At 43.0% G+C, this 17302-nt stretch overlaps 1 protein-coding gene across 1 annotated transcript in view; it reads right to left on the bottom strand.

Moving 5' to 3' along the window:
• rgs11 (regulator of G protein signaling 11) overlaps nucleotides 1–14497 on the bottom strand; it is a 67569-nt gene extending 53072 nt beyond the window's left edge. Inside the window, exons 1-4 of the mRNA XM_064954207.1 lie at nucleotides 14435–14497; nucleotides 7345–7441; nucleotides 4525–4575; nucleotides 4300–4406 (exon numbers count right to left, since the gene is read on the bottom strand). Coding sequence (XP_064810279.1) covers nucleotides 4300–4406; nucleotides 4525–4575; nucleotides 7345–7441; nucleotides 14435–14497 — 318 coding nt within the window. The remainder of the gene's footprint in view (nucleotides 1–4299; nucleotides 4407–4524; nucleotides 4576–7344; nucleotides 7442–14434) is intronic.
• Between the last annotated feature and the right edge of the window lie 2805 nt (nucleotides 14498–17302).

Below are 17302 nucleotides of genomic sequence, written 5' to 3'. Positions count from 1 at the left end.
TATTGAATTAATCAAAACAGGAACATTTTACATCTAGCTAGAAATTCAAAAGGAAATTATCTTAATAGAGAAAAATGTCCTCCTGTGTGCTACCTATATCACCCCACTAGAATCCCCATACTTTAATGAAGACAACTTCTCCATCCTGGCTGGGGAAATCAATCATTTCCAGGCCCAGGGACGTGTACTAGTCTGTAGCAACCTAAATGCTAGAACCGGACATGAACCTGACACCCTCAGCACACAGGGGGACAAACACCTGGCTGCAGGTGACAGCATTCCCTCCCCCATATGCCCCTGTACCACACAACTATGACAACATAACCAACAAAAACAGCCCACAACTCCTGCAGCTCTGTTACACGCTGGGTATGTACATAGTCAATGGTAGGCTTTGAGGGGCCTCCTGTGGTAGGTAACCACCCCTATCAGACCACAGTCAGCCCACTGACACCCCTATCAGATCTCAGCAGTCTACTTGAACAGAGGAATACTCAATGATGAGGCATCAAAATCAAAGGAACTGAGTAATTTTAAGAAATGCTATAGATGGAAGGAATGTAGTGTGGAAACCTACCAAAAAACAATTAGGAAACATCAAATTCAATCCCTTTTAGACAACTTCCTGGACAAAACATTCCACTGTAATAGAGTGGTGGTGTAAACATGGCAGTAGAAACTCTTAACAGTACATTTGACCTCTCAGCTTCCCTATCAAATCTAGAAATGTCAAACAGAAAACCGAAGAAAATAATCAACAATGACAAATGATTTGATGAGGATTGCAAAAACATAAGAAAGACATTGAGAAACTTATGCAACCAAAAACATAAGAGACACAGAAAACCTGAGTCTACGCCTTCACTATGGTGATTCACTAAAACAATACAGAAATACACTACGGAAAACAAACAACAACACAAAGAATTATCTATCCAAAATGGAGATGTATGGGTTAACCAGTTCTCCAATCTTTTGTCTCTATAACAAAGAACAAACAGCAAAAACAAATATACATGATCAAATACAGATCTTAGAATCAACAATTAAAGACTACCAGAACCCACTGGATTCTCCAATTCCCTTGAATGAACTACAGGACAAAATAAAACCCTCCAACCCAAAATGGCCTGTGGTGTTGATGGTATCCTTAATGAAATGATTCAATAGACAGACCACAGATTCCAATTGGCTATACTAAAACTCTCATCATCCTTAGCTCTGGCATCGTCCCCAATATTTGGAACTAAGTACTGATCACCCCAATCCACAAAAGTGAAGACAAATATGACCCCATATATGCGTCAACAGCAACCTTGGGAAAATCCTCGGCATTATCATTAACAGCAGATTCGTATATTTCCTCAGTGAAAACAATGTACTTAGAAAATGTCAAATTGGCTTTTTACCAAATTATGGTATGACAGAACATGTATTTACCCTGCACACCCTAATTGACAAACAAACCAAAACAAAGGCAAAGTCTTCTCATGCTTTGTTGATTTCAAAAACGGATTCGACTCAATTTGGCATGAGGATCTGCTATACAAAAAGATGATGGAAAGTGGTGTTGGGGAAAAACATACAATATAAAATCCATGTACACAAACAACAAGTGTGCGGTTAAAATTGCAGCTTAAGCCCCACCCTCTTCAAAATATATTTCAACGAATTGGCGAGGACACTAGAACAGTCTCCAGCACCCGGCCTCATCCTACTAGAATCTGAAGTCAAATGTCTACTGTTTGCTGATGATCTGGTGCTTCTGTCACCAACCAAGGAGGGCCTTCAGCAGCACCTAGATATTCTGCACAGATTATGTCAGACCTGGGCCCTGACAGTAAATACAAATTCCATTTATACACCGTTGCCCTAGAGCACACAAAAAACGATACATACCCTGCCCTAAACATCAGCACCACAAGTAACTTCCACAAGGCTGTGAACGATCTGAAAGACAAGGCAAGAAGGGCCTTCTACGCCATCAAAATGAATATAAAATTTGACATATCAATTAGGATCTGGCTAAAAATGACTTGATTCAGTTATAGAACCAATTGCCCTTTATGGTTGTGAGGTCTGGGGTCCACTCACCAACCAAGAATTCACAAAATGGGACAAACACCAAATTGAGACTCTGCAGAATTCTGCAATAATCATCAGTGGACAACGTAAAAACCAAATAATGCAGAGCAGAATGAGGCCGATACCCGCTAATGATCAACATCCAGAAAAGAGATGTTACATTCTACAACCACCTAAAAGGAAGAGATTCCCAAACCTTCCACAACAAAGCCATCACAGACAGAGAGATGAACCTGGAGAAGAGTTCCCTAAGCAAGCTGGTCCTGGGGCTCTGTTCACAAACAGACCCCACAGAGCCCCAGGACAGCAACACAATTAGACCCAACCAAATCATGAGAAAACAAAAATTGGAAAGAATTAACAAAAAATCTGAGCAAACTAGACTGCTATTTGGCCCTGAACAGAGAGTACACAGTGGCAGAATACCTGACCACTGTGACTGAACCAAACTTAAGGAAAGCTTTGACTATGTACAGACTCAGTGAGCAAAGCCTGAGAGGGGGTCGAGAGGAGAGAGGAGAGAGAGGAGTAGAGTGGAGAGAGAGGGGGTAGAGTGGAGAGAGGGGGGGTAGAGAGGAGAGAGAGGAGTAGAGTGGAGAGAGAGAGGGGGGGAGTAGAGAGGAGAGAGGAGAGAGAGGAGTAGAGTGGAGAGAGAGGGGGGGAGTAGAGAGGAGAGAGAGGAGTAGAGTGGAGAGAGAGACATGTCTGCATGTGTAGAGAGAGAGAGGGGAGTAAAGAGGAGAGAGAGGAGTAGAGTGGAGAGAGAGACATGTCTGCATGTGTAGAGAGAGAGAGGGGAGTAAAGAGGAGAGAGAGGAGTAGAGTGGAGAGAGAGGGGGGGGAGTAGAGAGGAGAGAGACATGTCTGCATGTGTAGAGAGAGAGGGGAGTAAAGAGGAGAGAGAAGAGTAGAGTGGAGAGAGAGAGGGAGGGAGATGTCTGTGTGTGTCTGTGTGTGTTACCTGGAAGTGGTAAGGAGAGTCATCAGATCTCAGCAGTAGAGAGGATAGAGAGTTAGGGAGATGTCTGTGTGTGTTACCTGGAAGTGGTAAGGAGAGTCATCAGATCTCAGCAGTAGAGAGGATAGAGAGTTAGGGAGATGTCTGTGTGTGTCTGTGTGTGTTACCTGGAAGCGGTAAGGAGAGTCATCAGATCTCAGCAGTAGAGAGGATAGAGAGTTAGGGAGATGTCTGTGTGTGTCTGTGTGTGTTACCTGGAAGCGGTAAGGAGAGTCATCAGATCTCAGCAGTAGAGAGGATAGAGAGTTAGGGAGATGTCTGTGTGTGTCTGTGTGTGTTACCTGGAAGTGGTAAGGAGAGTCATCAGATCTCAGCAGTAGAGAGGATAGAGAGTTAGGGAGATGTCTGTGTGTGTCTGTGTGTGTTACCTGGAAGCGGTAAGGAGAGTCATCAGATCTCAGCAGTAGAGAGGATAGAGAGTTAGGGAGATGTCTGTGTGTGTTACCTGGAAGCGGTAAGGAGAGTCATCAGATCTCAGCAGTAGAGAGGATAGAGAGTTAGGGAGATGTCTGTGTGTGTCTGTGTGTGTTACCTGGAAGTGGTAAGGAGAGTCATCAGATCTCAGCAGTAGAGAGGATAGAGAGTTAGGGAGATGTCTGTGTGTGTGTGTGTATTACCTGGAAGCGGTAAGGAGAGTCATCAGATCTCAGCAGTAGAGAGGATAGAGAGTTAGGGAGATGTCTGTGTGTGTCTGTGTGTGTTACCTGGAAGTGGTAAGGAGAGTCATCAGATCTCAGCAGTAGAGAGGATAGAGAGTTAGGGAGATGTCTGTGTGTGTTACCTGGAAGCGGTAAGGAGAGTCATCAGATCTCAGCAGTAGAGAGGATAGAGAGTTAGGGAGATGTCTGTGTGTGTCTGTGTGTGTTACCTGGAAGCGGTAAGGAAAGTCATCAGATCTCAGCAGTAGAGAGGATAGAGAGTTAGGGAGATGTCTGTGTGTGTTACCTGGAAGCGGTAAGGAGAGTCATCAGATCTCAGCAGTAGAGAGGATAGAGAGTTAGGGAGATGTCTGTGTGTGTCTGTGTGTGTTACCTGGAAGTGGTAAGGAGAGTCATCAGATCTCAGCAGTAGAGAGGATAGAGAGTTAGGGAGATGTCTGTGTGTGTCTGTGTGTGTTACCTGGAAGCGGTAAGGAGAGTCATCAGATCTCAGCAGTAGAGAGGATAGAGAGTTAGGGAGATGTCTGTGTGTGTTACCTGGAAGCGGTAAGGAGAGTCATCAGATCTCAGCAGTAGAGAGCGCGGCTCCCTCAGAGGATAGATGTACCCATACTGCACCAGGAGTCCTCCCAGGTGGCGAGCCTCTACACACACATTCCCAAAAAGTGACACATTGCAGCTTTGAGACAAAGATATGGTATAAAACTAGACATAGTGACAGGAGGAATACATCCCCAGTGAATAAGGAACAACAAGACTTACCTTCCTCTGTTATGTTGTATTTCTGAATCAGCCATTCATTGACATCATTACCTAAAGAGAAAGAGACATTTGCCCCGTTTATACCTGGTTCTAACATGCATCCTTTGTCCTGATCTGGTCAGCATGCTGATTGTGCCCACGTTGCCAGATAGGTGTAGACGATTAAAAGAGGCATTGTGATGTGATTGTGATCAGATCTTCCTGACCCCCTCCGGAGGTATTCAGGGACCCGTTGTGTCTGGATAAATACCAAGTGTAGACGGATCTGGATAAATGCCAAGTGTATACGGATCTGGATAAATCCCAAGTGTAGACGGATCTGGATAACTGCCAAGTGTAGACGGATCTGGATAAATACCAAGTGTAGACGGATCTGGATAAATGCCAAGTGTAGACGGATCTGGATGAATGCCAAGTGTAGACGGATCTGGATAAATGCCAAGTGTAGACGGATCTGGATAAATGCCAAGTGTAGACGGATCTGGATAAATGCCAAGTGTAGATGGATCTGGATAAATGCCAAGTGTAGACGGATCTGGATAAATGCCAAGTGTAGACGGATCTGGATAAATGCCAAGTGTAGACGGATCTGGATAAATGCCAAGTGTAGACGGATCTGGATAAATGCCAAGTGTAGACGGATCTGGATAAATGCCAAGTGTAGACGGATCTGGATAAATGCCAAGTGTGGATGGATCTGTAGATGGATCTGGGGTCACTTAGAAGTGTCTTTGTTTTTTGAAAGAAAAGCACATTTTTCATCCATTAAAAATAACATCAAATTGATCAGAAGTACAGTGCAGACATTGTTAATGTTGTAGCTGTAGTAACTAACTTAGTCTCTCATACTATTGTAGCTGTAGTAACTAACTAACTCTCTCATTTCTATTGTAGCTGTAGTAACTAACTAACTAGTGTTGTAAATGACTTGTAGCTGGAGTAACTAACTAACTCTCTCATATCTATTGTAGCTGTAGTAACTAACTCTCTCATTTCTATTGTAGCTGTAGTAACTAACTAACTCTCTCATTTCTATTGTAGCTGTAGTAACTAACTCTCTCATTTCTATTGTAGCTGTAGTAACTAACTAACTCTCTCATATCTATTGTAGCTGTAGTAACTAACTCTCTCATTTCTATTGTAGTTGTAGTAACTAACTAACTCTCTCTTTTCTATTGTAGCTGGAAACTGCATTTTTTAAAATAGAATATCTACATAGGCGTACAGAGGCCCGGTATCAGCAACCATCACTCCTGTTGTTCTAATTAAGGAAGCAATAAAACTGTCCTTCTTTAGACTAGTTGAGTATCTGGAGCATCAAACAGACCCCACAAGCCCCAGGACCAATATTACCTCTAAGCTGCATGCCTGAGCAGGCTCGCAGCTCCCCAGGACTGCCGTGCAAAAGAAATATCAGCACAGAGAAGCACGAGATTGAAATTCACTCAACTTTCTACTTTCCCCCTTAGTTAAAACTATCAATGTTTCCCTTTACTGTGGGAATTGTGATAGATTCAACAATGCAACAATGTAATAGGTTTCAATGCAACATACTGAAACAAAACAAACTATGCATGAGATTTTGTTGTAGACAGAACGCATCGGAGTAGGATTCTATTGCACTGACATGCACTACTCAGCATGAGCGGCCGTGAGTAGATGCACTGAACTGTGTTTACAGCATGAGCGGTCGTGAGTAGATGCACTGAACTGTGTTTACAGCATGAGCGGTCGTGAGTAGATGAACTGGACTGTGTTTACAGCATGAGCGGTCGTGAGTAGATGCACTGGACTCTGTTTACAGCATGAGCGGTCGTGAGTAGATGCACTTGTTTTGAGATCGGGTGGCAGTGTAGCCAAGTGGTTAGAGCATTGGACTAGTAACCGAAAGGTTGCAAGTTCAAGTGTCCGAGCTGACAAGGTACAAAATCTGTCGTTCTGCCCCTGAACAGGCAGTCAACCCACTGTTCCTAGGTCGTAATTGAAAATAAGAATTTATTCTTAACTGACTTGCCTAGTAAAATAAAATAAATAAAAAAGTGAGAGCTGCATGTAGCCACGTGTGTACATTGTTCATGTATTAGAGTTATTAGCCCAGTTATAAGATGGGGTGGTATAACAGGGATTAGGACCTAGTGGTCATGGTAGGTGGTATGACGGTGATGATGACCTAGGTAACCTACCGGTCATGGTGGGGTGGTATAACAGTGATGAGGACCTAGAGGTCATTGTGTCTGGTATAACAGTGATGAGGACCGAGAGGTCATGGTGGGATGGTATAACAGTGATGAGGACCGAGAGGTCATGGTGGGTGGTATAACAGTGATGAGGACCTAGAGATCATGGTGGGGTGGTATAACAGTGATGAGGACCTACAGGTCATGGTGGGTGGTATAACAGTGATGAGGACCTAGGGGTCATGGTGGGTGGTATAACGGTGATGAGGACCTACAGGTCATGGTGGGTGGTATAACGGTGATGAGGACCTAGAGGTCATGGTGGGTGGTATAACAGTGATGAGGACCTACAGGTCATGGTGGGTGGTATAACAGTGATGAGGACCTAGAGGTCATGGTGGGTGGTATAACGGTGATGAGGACCTAGAGGTCATGGTGGGTGGTATAACAGTGATGAGGACCTAGAGGTCATGGTGGGTGGTATAACGGTGATGAGGTCCTAGAGGTCATGGTATTGCAACCTTGGTAACCTACCGGTCATGGTGGGGTGGTATAACAGTGATGAGGACCTAGAGGTAATGGTGGGGTGGTATAACGGTGATGAGGTCCTAGAGGTCATGTTATTGCAACCTTGGTAACCTACCGGTCATGGCGTGTGGTATAACGGTGATGAGGAGTCTCTGGTTTCTCATCTTCATCCCCATGTCAGGATCTTGCATTGCTACGATCACTCTCTCCATCTACACACACACACACACACACACACACACACACATAGGGGTTAGGGAGACACACACAGAAACTTTGAACTCGTTACCTCTATTATTCAATTATTAGTCTGTTAGTTGAGAAACTACAGTTTAGTGAAATTACGGATTAGGGAGTTGGGAGTAGGGGATAGGGAGTAGGGGTTACCACCCCCGTACCACCCCGACTGGTCCGCCGACGTCACTCTATCCGCTGTGTCCTCAACCGGCCGTCGGAGCTGACGCTTCTACTAGCCCCGGCCTGCTAACTTTAAACGGCGTGTCTCCCGCTTGCTAACGTAGTAACGACTACCCCGGCTTCCCTGTTACATCTATTGCTGTTCACTGGACCCAATGTTCACTTGGCTACATAGCTGATGCCTGATGGACTGTTCATTCATCCCGGTACTCCATTTAGTTTATTTAGTTTCTTTTCTTTGTCGGACATCGGCCACGAACTCAGGCCCTGTGTGTAGTTAACCGACACTCTCTGCCCATTCATTGCCATTTTACCTGTTGTTGTTGTCTTAGATGATTAGCTGTTGTTGTCTTACCTGTCTTAGCTAGCTCTCCCAATCTACACATGTGAAGCATCGCTTTATGTCTCTCTCAAATGTCAATATGCCTTAGCTACTGTTGTTTAGGATAGTTGTCATTGTTTTAGTTCACTGCGTAGCCCCTAGTCCCACTCAACATGCCTCAGATACCTCTTTTGTCCCACCTCCCACACATGCGGTGACCTCACCCAGCATAACTAGCGCGTCCAAAGATGCAACCTCTCTTATTATCACTCAATGCCTAGGTTTACCTCCACTGTACCCGCACCCTATCATACCCCTGTCTGTACATTATGCCCTGAATCTATTCTACCACGCCCAGAAATCTGCTCCTTTTATTCTCTGTCCCCAACGCACTAGACGACCAGTTTTGATAGCCTTTAGCCGTACCCTCATCCTACTCCTCCTCTGTTCCTCGGGTGATGTGGAGGTTAACCCCGGCCCTGTGTGTCCCCAGGCACTCTCATGTGTTGACTTCTGTAACCGAAAAAGCCTTGGTTTCTTGCATGTTAACATCAGAAGCCTCCTCCCTAAGTTTGTTTTACTCACTGCTTTAGCACACTCCGCCAACCCTGATGTTCTTGCAGTGTCCGAATCCTGGCTTAGGAAGGCCACCAAAGAGTTCTGAGATTTCCATCCCCAACTACAACATTTTCCGTCAAGATAGAACTGCCAAAAGAGGAGGAGTTGCAATCTACTGCAGAGATAGCCTACAAAGTTCTGTCATACTTTCCAGGTCTATGCCAGACAGTTCTAGCTTCTAATTTAAAAAATGAATCTCTCCAGAAATAACTCTGTCACTATTGACACCTGTAATAGACCCCCCTCAGCTCCCAGCTGTGCCCTGGACACCATATGTGAATTGATTGCACCCCATCTATCTTCAGAGTTCGTTCTGTTAAACTGGGATATGCTTAACGCCCCGGCAGTCCTAAAATCTAAGATAGATGCCCTCAATTTTTTTATTTTATTTTTTATTTAACCTTTATTTAACCAGGTAGGCTAGTTGAGAACAAGTTCTCATTTGCAACTGCGACCTGGCCAAGATAAAGCTTAGCAGTGTGAACAGACAACACAGAGTTACACATGGAGTAAACAATTAACAAGTCAATAACACAGTAGAAAAAAAGGGGAGTCTATATACATTGTGTGCAAAAGGCATGAGGAGGTAGGCGAATAATTACAATTTTGCAGATTAACACTGGAGTGATAAATGATCAGATGGTCATGTACAGGTAGAGATATTGGTGTGCAAAAGAGCAGAAAAATAAATAAATAAAAACAGTATGGGGATGAGGTAGGTGAAAATGGGTGGGCTATTTACCAATAGACTATGTACAGCTGCAGCGATCGGTTAGCTCCTCAGATAGCAGATGTTTGAAGTTGATGAGGGAGATAAAAGTCTCCAACTTCAGCGATTTTTGCAATTCGTTCCAGTCACAGGCAGCAGAGTACTGGAACGAAAGGTGGCCAAATGAGGTTTTGGCTTTAGGGATGATCAGTGAGATACACCTGCTGGAGCGCGTGCTACGGATGGGTGTTGCCATCGTGACCAGTGAACTGAGATAAGGCGCAGCTTTACCTAGCATGGACTTGTAGATGACCTGGATGACAGTGGTGGGTGGTATAAGGTGCTTTAGTGACAAAATGGATGGCACTGTGATAAACTGCATCCAGTTTGCTGAGTAGAGTGTTGGAGGCAATTTTGTAGATGACATCGCCGAAGTCGAGGATCGGTAGGATAGTCAGTTTTACTAGGGTAAGTTTGGCGGCGTGAGTGAAGGAGGCTTTGTTGCGGAATAGAAAGCCAACTCTTGATTTGATTTTCGATTGGAGATGTTTGATATGAGTCTGGAAGGAGAGTTTACAGTCTAGCCAGACACCTAGGTACTTATAGGTGTCCACATATTCAAGGTCGGAACCATCCAGGGTGGTGATGCTCGTCGGGCATGCGGGTGCAGGCAGCGATCGGTTGAAAAGCATGCATTTGGTTTTACTAGTGTTTAAGAGCAGTTGGAGGCCACGGAAGGAGTGTTGTATGGCATTGAAGCTCGTTTGGAGGTTAGATAGCACAGTGTCCAAGGACGGGCCGGAAGTATATAGAATGGTGTCGTCTGCGTAGAGGTGGATCAGGGAATCGCCCGCAGCAAGAGCAACATCATTGATATATACAGAGAAAAGAGTCGGCCCGAGAATTGAACCCTGTGGCACCCCCATAGAGACTGCCAGAGGACCGCACAGCATGCCCTCCGATTTGACACACTGAACTCTGTCTGCAAAGTAGTTGGTGAACCAGGCAAGGCAGTCATCCGAAAAACCGAGGCTACTGAGTCTGCCGATAAGAATATGGTGATTGACAGAGTCGAAAGCCTTGGCAAGGTCGATGAAGACGGCTGCACAGTACTGTCTTTTATCGATGGCGGTTATGATATCGTTTAGTACCTTGAGTGTGGCTGAGGTGCACCCGTGACCGGCTCGGAAACCAGATTGCACAGCGGAGAAGGTATGGTGGGATTCAAGATGGTCAGTGACCTGTTTGTTGACTTGGCTTTCGAAGACATTAGATAGGCAGGGCAGGATGGATATAGGTCTGTAACAGTTTGGGTCCAGGGTGTCTCCCCCTTTGAAGAGGGGGATGACTGCGGCAGCTTTCCAATCCTTGGGGATCTCAGACGATATGAAAGAGAGGTTGAACAGGCTGGTAATAGGGGTTGCGACAATGGCGGCGGATAGTTTCAGAAATAGAGGGTCCAGATTGTCAAGCCCAGCTGATTTGTACGGGTCCAGGTTTTGCAGCTCTTTCAGAACATCTGCTATCTGGATTTGGGTAAAGGAGAACCTGGAAGGGCTTGGGCGAGAAGCTGCGGTGGGGGCGGAGCTGTTGGCTGAGGTTGGAGTAGCCAGGCGGAAGGCATGGCCAGCCGTTGAGAAATGCTTGTTGAAGTTTTCGATAATCATGGATTTATCGGTGGTGACCGTGTTACCTAGCCTCAGTGCAGTGGGCAGCTGGGAGGAGGTGCTCTTGTTCTCCATGGACTTCACAGTGTCCCAGAACTTTTTGGAGTTGGAGCTACAGGATGCAAACTTCTGCCTGAGGTAGCTGGCCTTAGCTTTCCTGACTGACTGCGTGTATTGGTTCCTGACTTCCCTGAACAGTTGCATATCGCGGGGACTATTCGATGCTATTGCATTCTGCCACAGGATGTTTTTGTGCTGGTCGAGGGCAGTCAGGTCTGGAGTGAACCAAGGGCTGTATCTGTTCTTGGTTCTGCATTTTTTGAACGGAGCATGCTTATCTAAAATGGTGAGGAAGTTACTTTTAAAGAATGACCAGGCATCCTCAACTGACGGGATGAGGTCAATGTCCTTCCAGGATACCCGGGACAGGTCGATTAGGAAGGCCTGCTCAATTTACACAAATTATCAACGAACCCACCAGGTACAACCCTAAATCCTTAAACACGGGCACCCACATAGATATTATCCTGACCAACTAGCCCTGCAAATACACATCTGCTGTTTTCAATCAGGATCTCAGATAAATAAGCATGCCCCATTCAAAATAAGCATGCCCCATTCAAAAAATGTAGAACTAAGAACAGATATAGCCAGACCTGACTGCCCTTGACCAACACAAAACATCCTTTGGCGGACTGCAATAGCATCAAATAGTCCCTGAGATGTATAACTTTTCAGGGAAGTCAGGAACCAATACAGGAACGCAAAGGCAAGACATTTTTGACAGAAATTTGCATCCTGTTGCTCTAACTCCAAATTTTTTGGGGACGCTGTAAAGTCCATGGAGAATAAGAGCACCTTCTCTACGGCTGCCCATGCTTTCCTCCTGGCTACCCAAACCCCGGCCAACAGCTCCGCACCCCCCGCAGCTACTTGCCCAAGCCTCACCAGCTTCTCCTTCACTCAAATGCAACCACTATTACTAGTCTGTTCAACCTCTCTTTTGTATCATCTGAGATCTCCAAAGATTGGAAAGCTGCCACGGTTATCCCCCTCTTAAAAGGGGGTGACACTCTCGACCCAAACTATTATAGACCTATATCCATCATGCCCTGCCTTTCTAAAGTCTTCAAAAGCAAAGTTAATAAACAGATCACTGACCATTTCAAATCCCACCGTACGTTCTCCTCTGTGCAATCCGGTTTTCCGAGCTGGTCACGGGTGCACCTCAGCCACGCTCAAGGTACTAAACGATATCATAATAGCCATCAATAAACAACGGTACTGTGCAGCTGTCTTCATCGACCTGGCCAAGGCTTTCAACTGTGTCAATCAACGTATTCTTATCGGCAGACTCAACAGCCTTGGTTTCTCAAATGACTGCCTCGCCTGTTTCACCAAGTACTTCTCAGACAGAGTTCAGTGTCAAATCGGAGGGCATGTTGTCCGGACCTCTGGCAGTCTCTATGGGGGTACCACAGGGTTCAATTCTCGGGCAGACTCTTTTCTCTGTATATATCAACAATGTCGCTCTTGCTTCGGATGATTCCCTCATCCACCTCTACGCAGACAACACCATTCTGTATACATCTGGCCCTTCTTTGGACACTGTTTAACAAACCTCCAAACAAGCTTCAATGCCATACAAATCTCCTTCCGTGGCCTCCAACTGCTGTTAAACGCTAGTAAAACTAAATGCATTCTTTTCAACCGCTCGCTGCCCGCACCGGCCCGCACAACTAGCATCACTATTCTGGATGGTTCTGACTTAGAATACGTGGACAACTACAAATACCTAGGTGTCTGGCTAGACTGTAAACTCTCCTTCCAGACACATATTAAACATCTCCAATCCAAAATAAAATCTAGAATCGGCTTCCTATTTCGCATCAAAGCCTCCTTTACTCACGCCGCCAAACATACCTCGTAAAACTGACTATCCTACCAATCCTCGACTTCGGCGAGGTAATTTACGAAGTAGCTACCAATACTCTACTCAGCAAACTGGATGCAGTCTATGACAGTGCCATCCGTTTTGTCACCAAAGCGCCTTATACCACCCACCACTGCGACCTGTATGCTCTAGTCCGCTGACCCTCGCTATCTATTCGTCGCCAGACCCACTTGGCTCCAGGTCATCTATAAGTCTATGCTAGCTAAAGCTCTGCCTTATCTCAGCTCACTGGTCACGATAAAAACACCCACCCGTAGCATGCACTCCAGCAGGCATATCTCACTGACTGGTCATCCCCAAAGCCAACACCCCCTTTAGCCGCCTTTCCTTCCAGTTCTCTGCTGCCAACGACTGGAACGAATTGCAAAAATCGCTGAAGCTGGAGACTTCTATTTCCCTCACTAACTTTAAACATCATATATCTGAGCAGCTAACCGATCGCTGCAGCTGTACATAGCCCATCTGTAAATAGCCCATCCAATCTACCTACCTCATCCCCCTATTGCTTTTATTTAATTTTCTGCTCATTTGCACACCAGTATTTCTACTTGCACATCACCATCTGCTTATCTATCACTCCAGTGTTAATCTGCTAAATTGTAATTACTTCGCTACTATGGCCGATTTACTGCCTTACCACCTCACGCCATTTGCGTACGGTATATAGACTTTCTTCTTTTTCTATTGTGTTATTGAGTGTACTCTTGTTTATTCCATGTATAACTCTGTGTTGTTGTTTGTGTCGCACTGCTTCGCAGTTGTAAATGAGAACTTGTTCTCAACTAGCTTACCTGGTTAAATAAAAAAATAGAGAGTAGGGGTTAGGGAGTAGGGGATAGGGGTTAGGGTTAGTGAGTAGGGTTTAGGGAGTAGGGGTTAGGGACAGGGTTTAGGGATAAGGGAGTGGGGGTTAGGGAGCAGGGGTTAGGGACAAGGTTTAGGGGTTAGGGAGTGGGGGTTAGGGTTTAGGGAGCAGGGGTTAGGGACAGGGTTTAGGGGTTAGGGTTAGCGAGTAGGGTTCAGGGAGTAGGGGTTAGGGACAGGGTTTAGGGGTAAGGGAGTGGGGGTTAGGGAGCAGGGGTTAGGGACAAGGTTTAGGAGTTAGGGAGTTGGGGTTAGGGAGTGGGGGTTAGGGTTTAGGGAGCAGGGGTTAGGGACAGGGTTTAGGGGTTAGGGTTAGCGAGTAGGGTTTAGGGAGTAGGGGTGGGGAACAGGGTTTAGGGGTAAGGGAGTGGGGGTTAGGGAGCAGGGGTTAGGGACAAGGTTTAGGGGTTAGGGAGTGGGGGTTAGGGTTTAGGGAGCAGGGGTTAGGGACAGGGTTTAGGGGTTAGGGGTAGCGAGTAGGGTTTAGGGAGTAGGGGTTAGGGGCAGGGTTTAGGGGATGGGGTTAGGGTTTAGGGGATGGGGTTAGGGTTAGGGTTTAGGGTGTAGGGGTTAGGGGCAGTGTTCAGGGTTAGTAGTAAGGTGTAGGGGTTATGGTGTAGGAGTAGTGAGTAGGGTTTAGTGTAGTTACGGTACCTTTCTGAGGCAATACATCTGCTCCCTCTGAGCTCCTCCTTTTGTCAGCGTGTTGATGGTCATCTTCTCTCTCTCCGTCTCTCTCCCTCTCTCTCTATCTCTCTATCCACTCTCTATATATCTCTCTTTCTCTCTTTAGCTCTCTCTCTCTCTCTTTATATATCTCTGTCTCTCTCTCTCCGTCTCTCTATATATATGTCTCTCTCTCCGTCTCTCTCTCTCTATCCCTCACTCTATCTCTTTTTCTCTCTTTAACTCTCTCCTTCTCTATCTCTCTTTCAGTAGAAGTGCTGTCGAGATGACTCTGTCTCTTTTCAGTAATCGGAGGTAGCAGGCAGCAGCAGGACAGTAAAGTGCAGAAATGAACTGAGCTGCACGAGAGCATCCAGCACCCTCCCTCACTCTCTTTCTCCATCCACCTTTTATCTCTCTTACTCCACCCCCCCCCTCTCTCTCTCTCATTCCATCCCCTCCCCCTTTTATCTCTCTCTTTCCATCCACCCTCTCACTCTCTCATCCCCTCCCCCTTCTATCTCTCAGACTGGTGATGCTGCCATTCTGCGGATTAATGAGGATTATATTATATTGCATATTTATTAATTCATTTATGTTCACCGTGGAAACATTTATGATATGGGAATGTTAAAAGACATCATCATAAGTAGTAATACTTTATTAATATATGAATATATTTAGTAGGTATATTTATGTTAGTAATATTTTATTAATATATTTAGTAGGTATATTTATGTTAGAAATGTTTTATTAATATATTTAGCAGGTATATTTATGTTAGTAATACTTTATTAAAATAGTAATATATTTAGTAGGTATATTTATGTTAGTAATATTTTATTAATATATTTAGTAGATATATTTATGTTAGTAATACTTTATTAATATATTTAGTAGATATATTTATGTTAGTAATACTTTATTAATACATTTAGTGGGGGTGTATTTATGTTAGTAATACTTTATTAATATATGAATATATTTAGTAGGTATATTTATGTTAGTAATACTTTATTAATATATTTAGTAGATATATTTATGTTAGTAATACTTTATTAAAATATTAATATATTTAGTAGGTATATTTATGTTAGTAATATTTTATTAATATATTTAGTAGATACATTTATGTTAGTAATACTTTAATAATATATTTAGTAGGTATATTTATGTTAGTAATATGTTATTAATATAGTTAGTAGGTATATTTATGTTAGTAATATTTTATTAATATATTTAGTAGATATATTTATATTAGTAATACTTTATTAATATATTTAGTAGATATATTTATGTTAGTAATACTTTAATAATATATTTAGTAGGTATATTTAGGTTAGGAATACTTTATTAATACATTTAGTAGGTATTGTTATGTTCGTAATACTTTATTAATACATTTAGTAGGTATTGTTATGTTCGTAATACTTTATTAATACATTTAGTAGGTATTTTTATGTTCGTAATACTTTATTAATATATTTAGTAGGTATATTTATGTTAGGAATACTTTATTAATATATTTAGTAGATATATTTATGTTAGTAATACTTTATTAATATATGAATATATTTAGTAGATACATTTACGTTAGGTACACTTTCTGAATATATTTAGTAGATATATTTATGTTAGTAATACTTTATTAAAATATTAATATATTTAGTAGGTATATTTATGTTAGTAATATTTTATTAATATATTTAGTAGATACATTTATGTTAGTAATACTTTAATAATATATTTAGTAGGTATATTTATGTTAGGAATACTTTTTTAATACATTTAGTAGGTATTGTTATGTTCGTAATACTTTATTAATACATTTAGTAGGTATTTTTATGTTAGGAATACTTTATTAATATATTAATATATTTAGTAGATATATTTATGTTAGTAATACTTTAATAATATATTTAGTAGGTATATTTATGTTAGGAATACTTTATTAATACATTTAGTAGGTATTGTTATGTTCGTAATACTTTATTAATACATTTAGTAGGTATTGTTATGTTCGTAATACTTTATGAATACATTTAGTTGGTATTTTTATATTCGTAATACTTTATTAATATATTAATATATTTAGTAGATATATTTATGTTAGGAATACTTTATTAATATATTTAGTAGGTATATTTATGTTAGAAATACTTGTAATATATTTAGTAGATATATTTATGTTAGGAATACTTTATTAATACATTTAGTTTTTTCTAAGGCTCATCATCCAGGCAGCATTGTTAGGGTAACCAAGGCAGCAGCCTTACCACACCACAGAGTAGTTGCAAACAAGAAAGTAGTCCCAGGGCGCTAGGAGAGAGAGAAAGTAATCCCCGAGCAGCCGCCTCGCCCCCATGTCTTCTTCCACTGATACTTCTCACCCTGTTCCTAGGATACAAGTTCCACTGCTGTCAGACCTAAGAAACTAGTTGCATACACATCAGGTGCATCTATATGGGCTCCCAAGTGGCACAGTGGTCTAAGGCACTGCATCTCAGTGCAAGAGGTGTCACTACAGTCCCTGGTTCAAATCCAGGCTGTATCACATCCGTTGTGATTCGGAGTCCCATAGGGCGGTGCAAAATTGGCCCAGCGTTGCTGGGGTAGGCCGTCATTGTAAATAAGAATTTTTCTTACCTGACTTGCCTAGTTAAAAAATATATTTTAAACCTTTTTAAAGACATGCTTGGGAACAACTACTATGTATTATATAATCCTCTTTAGTCATACATGCTGAATCTATTAGCAGAATTACTGTCTTAGGTTAGCTATGAAATCACTATCTTGAAAGCGACGGTTTTTCTGGAAGCTGTGCTGTGCCATTTCCCCCTACATTTTCCCCCACGT

Source organism: Oncorhynchus masou, chromosome 5 (genome assembly GCF_036934945.1).
Source record: "Oncorhynchus masou masou isolate Uvic2021 chromosome 5, UVic_Omas_1.1, whole genome shotgun sequence".
Taxonomy (NCBI): domain Eukaryota; kingdom Metazoa; phylum Chordata; class Actinopteri; order Salmoniformes; family Salmonidae; genus Oncorhynchus; species Oncorhynchus masou.
The sequence above is the reverse complement of the archived record's forward strand: the minus strand, read 5'-3'. Positions and strand labels throughout refer to the sequence as shown.